The 9,196-nt window shown below is 36.8% G+C and overlaps 1 protein-coding gene across 2 annotated transcripts in view; it reads left to right on the top strand.

The window, feature by feature from the left end:
- Positions 1–9,196, top strand: part of IL17REL (interleukin 17 receptor E like) — a 42,769-nt gene that overhangs the window by 14,506 nt on the left and 19,067 nt on the right. For both annotated transcript variants that reach the window (XM_010729093.3, XM_010729086.3), the window contains exon 2: positions 3,716–3,743. In XM_010729093.3, coding sequence (XP_010727395.1) covers positions 3,716–3,743 — 28 coding nt within the window. The remainder of the gene's footprint in view (positions 1–3,715; positions 3,744–9,196) is intronic.

Genomic DNA, 9,196 nt, shown 5'->3' with positions numbered 1-9,196 from the left:
TTTTTATTGCATTCATCACTGAAAATTCCTGAAAACAAAAGATATAGAAAGTGGGAAAGGAACTTGGTTCATTTATTTGAGTTCTTCTTTGAGACAAATGGTCTCTCTTTTGACTATTTTGCAAAATGATTATAAAAGAGGAAAAAAAAACACCCTATGGTATTGTGCAATACAAATAATCACTTATTAAAAAAAGAATTGAACTGTGACTGAATGCTTGCTTTAATGGCAAGTGTTTGAACAAATGCTTGATTATTTATGTAAACCTTCCCAACAGCTCCTCATCCAGAACAAACCTAAGCATCCAAGAACTCCAAAATATCTCCTTATCAGAACAAAAATCACTACTGGATATATTACTTTTTCCCCATGGCATAGATGAGTAAATAGATACAAGATGTTACTAAAAAGTGATTGGAGATTAGGATTCATGTTAACAACAGTGAAAAAGAAGAATTAATTGGGATGGAAAATGTATTTTTGCATCATCCTGCAGCCCCAGAGAAATTGGTGATTTGTTTTCTCATTTGTAACTTAATTTACATACAATTTGCATTTTTTCAGATGTCAGAAAGGGGATCTTAAACACTGGTCTTTGAGTATAGACTAGATGCTCTGAGTTTTTTCAGATTTTTTGTTTAATTCAATGGAAATTTTTTTTATTCAATGATTTTTTGTACTGAGACTGTAAAAAGAAGATGGCAGACAACTAGTTTCTTCTGAGAATTTTTTTACTTGCAGTTGGGATCTTTCTCAAACCACCTGACTAGAACATTCTCAGTAGTTTGGCTATAAAATGGGAAGATAAAAATACAACCTTAGTATTTACTAAATTTTCAACCTCATTAGAGATTAATTCCTTCCAGGAGCAGTAGTTCATCAATTTGCTGATCCAACAGTTAGATTTTCTTAACAAAAAGCTAGCTCCCTAGCTTGCTCACTCATTGAATTTTTTGCAGTTTGTTTATTTGTCTGTTCCATTTCCTAAGGCTGTCAAGAACCTCACACAGAAGAGGCTGAATTCAAGTTGTCCTTCTGTGTACTTCTGCAGGGTCTGATTAGAAATTAATTCAAAATCAGGGCTTTGAAACTGCAGTTAAAATTCCAGTAGTTGTCTATGAGTTGGCATGCTCCACTTCTATTAGATTAGAGTTACACTGAGTAAGTGAGAAAGCTATAGCCTTTTTTCTATTGATGAATCTGCATTGTGAAAATCAGCAAACTACAAACAAAGTCTTTCTTCAGAAATTGTAGGTGACAAATATATCAATGAACACATTGCAGCAGAAATAAGGTAACATCAGTTACATTTTTTACACCTTCAGGGGACCTGAGGAATTTATGAAACCATTGAAATAGAAGTACCCCAATTTTAGAACAGTTATATAAAGCAGTTTGATTTCCTTGGGGGTCCTGATGGATGAAAAGCTGGACATGAGTCCCCTGACTTGGTGTCATCTGTAAACTTACCGAGGGTGCACTCAATTCCTTCATCCAAATAATCAATAAAGATATTAAACGGATGGCCCCAGCACCGACCGCTGGGGAACATCACTTGTGACTGGTTGCCAGCTGGATTTAACTCCATTCACCACCGCTCTCTGGGCCTGGTCCTCCAGCCAGTTCTTTACCCAGCAGAGTGTATATCTCTCCAAGCCATAGGCTGCCATCTTCTCCGGGAGAATACTGTGGGAGACAGTGTCAAAGGTTTTACTGAAGTGTAGGTAGACTACTTTGACAGCCTTTCCCTCATCCACCAGGAGGGTCACTCAATCATACAAGGAGATCGAGTTGGTTAAGCAGGTCCTATCTTTTGTACACCAGGTTCTCTAGACCTGATTCCCTGGTTGTCCTGCACATGCTGTGTGATCTCACTCAAGATGATCTGTTCTATAACCTTCCCTGGCACCGAGGTCAGGCAACATTGCAACCCTTCTTGTAAATAGGAGCCACATTGGCAAACCTCATTTGAGACCTCTCAGGTTTACCAGGAACTCTGATAGATGATGGAAAGAGGCTTGGCAATCACCTCTGCCAGCTCCCTCAGCACCCTCAGGTGGATCCCCCATGGACTTGTGATGATTCAGGTTGAGTAGTATGTCTCTGATTGTTTCCACATGAATTCTGGGGAGGTTTATTCTGTTCCTCATCCAAGATTTCCAGGTCAGGGAGTAGAGTACTCTGAGAATAACTGGTCTGACTTTTAAAGACGGATGTAAAGAAGACACTGAGAACCTCAGCCTTTTCCTTATTGCCAGTGGTCACGTACCTCGACGCATCCAGTAAAGGATGGAGATTCTCCTTAGCCCTCTTACCGTTAGTATATTTATAAAAAAGTTTTTTGTTCCCTTTTGCTGCAGTGGCCAAATGTAGCCATGAAGGACAGAAACAATTCTCAGCTACTATGGGATAAAACCATACGTGTGTACAGCTACCACAGCACTGTCATTTCATGCTTTCAGAAATCAGATTTTACAGCTGTGTTTATGAGGTGGACAGAAGGACCTGTGGGTGACAGCCACATAGAAGAGCAAGTAATAGTTCTTTTATGACATGGCTAGCACTCACCCAGGCTGTATTTGTACACAACTTCCAAATGTCTGCTGAGAGACTTTTGCTGGCTCTAAATCTCACAGATTGTTGGCTTACTGACAGGATCCTGAAATGCTCTAAAAGAATTAACAGCTGCCAGTCCATCTGAGAGCAGAGGAGACAAGGTGATGCCTAATTCTTTTGCAGTTGTGACAAAAGCATCTCTGTGAATAATGCACCGATTTTAAAAGAAAGTATAGAGGAATATGCTTTTTACCATACACCAGAAAGGAACACTAGCAGAAATGTTATGTCAGAAGCTTGAATGCCAGAACAGCAGGAAAACATATTTTTTGGTTTAGTAGTAGCCTGTATTTAGAAAATGATACATAGTATTCAAAATAATATTTGTTATTTTTATATTCTACAGAAGTTTGATGTGTGGTTGAGTGTTTATTTTACTTGGAAAATGGGTGTAGCCTGTCTGAAAGACAGTTGGAAACCTGCTCAAATCTCAATGTCAGGTTCACTTTGCCTCTTACAAAAAAACTTACTCACTTGACATGGTAAGTATTGTAATTTCAATTTCAGGATTATGAGCCAGATAGTTCTCAGAATTAAAATGGCAAGTCCTGTTCCTCAACTTCATTTGCAGCTGATTGTAATATGTCCTGTTGGCCTGATGTGACCTTCCTAAAACTCATATAATATTCAGAAGTGTTATAGATATCTTGCATTAAAAAATCACTTGGTTTCTTTGCCTGATTTATTTATACCTGAATCAATAAATAAACTATTGGTAATTTTTTTTTATTATTTTTATTTTTTATTTTTTTGATTGGGCAGTGTCTGATTGAGGTCTCTATTTGATGGAATTTTGGACTTGTAATAGTTATAACTCAGTAGAAAATACATGAAAATATGGATAACACTGATCTTGTGTCCTCAAACTTATCTGGATATCATATGAAGTAGTGATGTGCATTTTCACTGTATTTGAAAATCTGTTTTGAATTCAAAATCGATTTGTGTTAAATAAATAATAATATAATATTATGTAATAATATATTATATATAATATAATATATATAATAATATATAATGCTTATGATATAATAATAATATTTATTTTTATCATCACCTCAGAAAACTTATTATAATATATATATTTTTCTGTTTGCAGGGGATTCATTGTAAAAGCAAACCTTCCAGTGAGTATACATCATTCACTTTTTACTACATTTATTTTTGAAAAAATAATTTGTTAATGGATAATAGATAACTTTCCTGATCACTTCAGATCACTGTGTTGTAGAATCAAAGAGTCATAGAATCATAGAATGGCTTGGGTTGGAAGGGACCTCAAAGATTATATAGTTCCAACTCCTCTGTCATGAGCAAGGTTGCCTACTACTTGATCAGTCTGCTCTGTATCCCCATCAAGCCTGGTCTTGAATGCCTCCAGGAACGGGGCACCTACAACTTCTCTGGGCACCCTGTGAGTAATGAATTTCTTCCTAACATCTAACCTAAATCTCCCCTCTTTCAATTTGAATCCAAGTTTCCCTGTATACAATGTAGGAAATTGGTAGGCTGTCGTAAATAATAGATTAATAATTGTGCATTATAGGTTACGTTTTCTTACCCGTAGATAGTCATTGGGAGAATTTGCTTTTACATTTTGCTCACATGTTTACATTGATTTTATTTATTATTTTTGTCTACAGTAGCAATATAGGCTCCTGAATTTTCTAAACTCTGAAGCCTCCATCAGTCACTCCTCCAACTGCCTTGCAGGCTGTTCCCTTTCAGGGGACAGTTGTACCTGAAGGCTCAGCTCTGAATTCTGTTTATCTTCAGTAAGCCTTTCCTGGATACTTATGGCAGGATACCCATAGACAGAGAGAAGCTCTGTTAGTGAACCACAAGCATGTGAAGTTCTGGTGCTATGGAGTGGGGCAGTGAGCTGGATGACAGTTGTCCTGAGTCTTATTCTGAAAGCATGATGTTTACTGGACACATACTGTTGAGGTGATGGCTTTGGGAGGGATGCAATTAAAAGTCCCTCTTGAAAAAGTCATTAGCCTTCTACTAGTAAAGAGGCTGAACCATCAGTGACTGGATCAGGGCTGTGAATGAGCCTTATTTGGGTTAGACAGCTGACCTGCTAGTTGCATAAACTACACGAAATGAGTCACAGAATAAGAGATAAATTGAGATATTGAACTTTGCCAAGCTGAAGCATGCCTTCATGCCTTTGGATAGCACAGGAGGAATATAACTCTGGCCTCTAAGGGAAGGACATTTGCAATACTCTTGATTATGAGCTAAAATAATTGCTAGGTATTACACAAATGCAAATCTAGATAGTGGAGATACTACTGGTAACAGAAGGCGGTGATTCATTCTTAGGACAAAATGAGTTATATGCTGGGAGGAAAGCAAGAGGAGTTCTTCCTCTCCTTTGCCTGCCAAAGATATCACCTTATGATGTGTATGAGCTTAAACTAGTTGTTTAACTCTGAGCTGGATATACTCTTTGGATCTGAAGAGCTTGTAAACTGAAGATCCTTATCTTGCAATACAGTGTACATCAAGCAGAGCTGGTTGTAGGTTTTCAGTGCTGCCTGAAAATGGCTTATCAGCTATCTTTAATACGAGCAACATGTAGGATGACTCAGCCTTACCAGGGTGATGAAAAAACATTTTTTTCAGTCTTCATCCTAGTTGTCTTGTGCAACACTGGGTGTATACTTATTTCCATACTTCCTTTTCCATAGTCATACTTTGTATTAATTATTTTTTGAGGTAAAATTACCTCAAAAGACCTTTAATGCGTAATACTGTGCAGTAGTCATTGCTTTTAGCTGCACCAAAAAGATGACTTTATTCTGCAGAATTTATCGATATAACCTACCTCTGTAGTGTTTGGCAGTAGAGCTTCTGCCTTCTCCCTCCCCTTTCTACAAACTATTAGAAGTACATTAAGGCTACTGCAGTATTTAAAATTAACTGTACTTTTTCAAGATCCTTTAATTTTAAAATCACTCAGAAAATATATTTGACATAGTGTAAGATCATGCCATTCATTATTCTTGCAAGTCTGAATACTTCCTAAACATAAAACTGTGGAACTCTTCTTAATTTACTCTGTATTGAGATGTATTGTAAAAGAGAAAACTGAATTGTAATCAATTTCATAATTGGTTCAAGTACTTTTAAGGTGCAGATTTTGATATTTGTTAACATAAATGCATCACGTTGTTATCTTAGGTGAGTGTACCTAGTTTGTTTATGAAGACTGTTGAATCATCATAATGCACAGATGCAGCAGATACTGTAAATCATATGCAAATTGGTTTGAAATGTTACTGTAATTTTTACTTTTGGAATGATGCCCCAGTGAAGCAATTTCAGTGCATGGTAGATAAGCTAACAGATTTATCCCTGTCAATATCCTAAGTAGTTGAGATTCTTACCATTCTTGTAGGGAAGAAATACCAACGAAAAAGAAAAAGAAAACAGTTAGGAGTTTCTTTTGGGTGCTGCCCTGGGCCTATTCTTAATGAGTTTTATCTGCATTTTTTTTTCCTGTTCTCCAATTTCGTCTTCTTGCCTGGGGCTTCAAATTATCCATCCAATCATTTCTATTGCGTATTCATTGCTCAGCTCTGACTTCTATTATCCAAGGATACATAAGGTGTGTTTTGCTGTCATGACAGTTCGAGGTTGATTGCTGCATCAACAGATAAAAACATAATCTGCTGTGTTTAAGTACAAGGAAAATGTCTACATGCTGAATAAGTCTTGGCTTCTTTATGCCTCGGTTTATATCTGTCCATAATTAAGGATTCTTTTATTACAACAACAATCCTTCTCTCATGTAGGGCTAATTACAGTTATAATTCACAAACATAAAGTTTAGGCAAGATTTACTCAGAATATGGTTTGTGAAGCCAGGTGTACCTTAATGTCTTCTGGGGTGTAGATCAAACTACTCATGAGAAAGAGGTGTGTGCCCCAGAGGAAGCTATTTAAGGGGGGAGGAGGATTAAAATATGATAAGGGAAGAGTTTACTGAAGAATTAGTCAGAAGTGAGTCTCCTTTTGTGATTACTGAAATGTCTGTGATGATTTGTGGCAAGGAAATTCTTTTCTGTAAGCTCTTTCTTGTATCATGCATTTATTGAGATTCAAGCTAGTATCTTCATGCATTATATGATCCATTTAAATTATTTTTTATGAGTTTCATGGCATCTTTTGCAACTCCCAAAATTAATGGGAAAAATTCCTAAAATTAAAGGAAAAAAATCCAAAGTGAGAGAGTATTTTCATTTTATCCAGTGTATTACTTGCTTGTTTTCAGTTTGAATGCAAAAACCATGACCAAGAAAAGCAGTGTTCCTGCTTACTGATGCACAGATTGTTTGTACGATCCGCTGTTGGTAATGCACCTAGGTATGATCTGCGATTCTCCTTAGAGAGGCAAAGCCTCTGGCATCTGATAATACTATACCTCAAGCAGTAATAACTAGGGATAAAATTCAATCGGCTCAAAACAATCTCCCCTAAAAATATATATAGGATCAAGTAATATGGTCAAATTCACTCAGATTCACTTTGTCAAGAAGTATCACATTCCTCTTCCCTTAAACACATCATAAAAGTCATAAAAGTAGGCAAGGTAAAGCCTTGACCGAGAAATTTACACTGACAACTGAGGAACTAAGATAAAATAATTTATTGGCTTATTTCAAATACTGCTTATTTTCTTATGAAAATAACATAGACTGATAATTTAGGGCAGGTGCACATAACTGCATGTCATTCAGTATATTCAATGTAGGTAAATCTGGCAGCCCTGATCTGAAAGGGTAGACCTGGTGGCTGAAGAAGTCTAAGAAAATATGTTTTGAGCAAAGATCTGGAAAAAACTAGTCATTACATTTTTAGCATATGAGTAATAATAACTATTATCAAGTAGTTCTGCAATTTAATTAACTGAGGGGATTGATTGGGTGTTGTAGAATAACTCTTCATCCTGAGACACCTTCAGGATTATTACACAACCCATTCTTGGAAGATGGAGTAGAGTGTTCACATCTGGCTGCTATGCAGAGTACGTATTAAGTCTGCTTAATCTCTGTTGAAACACATTTAAAAATGCTCCAAAAGTCCATGTACTCTTCTTATGGCCTCATTTGTGTATTTTGAATCATTGGTGCTTGTTCTTTGTTTTGCTTCTCTTACTGCTGGTATTACCTTGGATAATTGAGAGTTGGGTTAACTGTCAGTTGAGGTAAAGTGTCATTGTTTTCTCACTTTTCCACTTACTTGAGGTCAGAATAACCTGTTACCTCCAGAGTGTGCTCAATGGCAAGAAAACCACAGGCTAATGGAGTGGAGATTCAGGTGTTTAGTATTTTCTGACTTGTGATATCTCCTGATACCAAGTGTGAGGGCACTTTAACAGAATCAAGCCAAAATGCAACATTTATATCAGCCTGTTCTGCATATATCAGAATTTGGTCCCTGACGATAGGCTCCTTCTTGAAATGGGAAGTGCTAGAAGTGCTCTTGTACAGGTTATTATTCTTTTAGACTTTGCACCTTAAGAACTTTTCTTCACGACTGAAGGAGTAAATAAGAATATGCTTTGTCCTTCCATCCTACCTTTCCTCCAGGAGAACAATGGATGCATCTTCCACGTGAGTCAGTGAGAATCCGTGCCTTGACAATAATTATAGGCTAGGCACTGAAGATTGAACGCTTTTCTAATAATTTGAGGTAGGATTGTTAGAATGTGAGGAAATTGTCTCAAGCTGTGGGAGAGGAGGGACCATGGCAGGTTAGGTTCACAATTGGTCTTCATGATCTCAAAGGTCAACCTAAACAATTCTATGATTGTATGCTATTCTGTATTTTTATTGCAAGCACATATCATGCCATTGCACTTACATACTGTAAGTTGGACGCCTTCTAGGAGTATGCTTAGCGGTATGACTAACAAGAGTCAAAAGTTTGAAAATGAGAATGAGCTGTGAAATACTTTGTTTTACTTACGTGTTTTTAACTTTCATGCTGAAGTTAGGAGGATAATAATTATTTCAAGGAAACTGCTAGCATGTAGTTGCAGATAAAATGAGGTGTGCTGCATTGTAAAACACAAAGCCAAGGAACAAAACCCAATTCCCTAGCTATTCATTTTGACAGTCTCTTTAACTCTGGTTTTTGAGACTACAAACAGTGCATTTGAGATAGAGAAACCTCAGGAATGCACTGGGGATTACATCCACTGTACTAACATAAACTCATAAATGAATGACCAATTTCTTTGTTGAGCAGCCTGGGAAGTAGAAAGAAATGAAATATGGTGGAATATGGCTAACTAGTGAGACGTAGGACCTTAAGTCTGGTTCTTCTTTTACATTAGTTTACAGAAGGCTGATGTGCAAACACATGCCCAAAGTATTTGAGGCAGGACTAAATTGGCGTAAGAAAATGAGTTGAGACATAGTAGTTCTATTTAGAAGCTTCTGTTCATTCTCTCTTTCTTTCTTTCTTTCTTTCTTTCTTTCTTTCTTTCTTTCTTTCTTTCTTTCTTTCTTTCTTTCTTTCTTTCTTTCTTTCTTTCTTTCTTTTCTTTTCTTTTCGTTTTCTTTTC

The sequence above is a fragment of the Meleagris gallopavo genome, chromosome 1 (assembly GCF_000146605.3).
Source record: "Meleagris gallopavo isolate NT-WF06-2002-E0010 breed Aviagen turkey brand Nicholas breeding stock chromosome 1, Turkey_5.1, whole genome shotgun sequence".
Classification (NCBI taxonomy): domain Eukaryota; kingdom Metazoa; phylum Chordata; class Aves; order Galliformes; family Phasianidae; genus Meleagris; species Meleagris gallopavo.
This window is presented reverse-complemented; position numbering and strand designations above follow the sequence as displayed.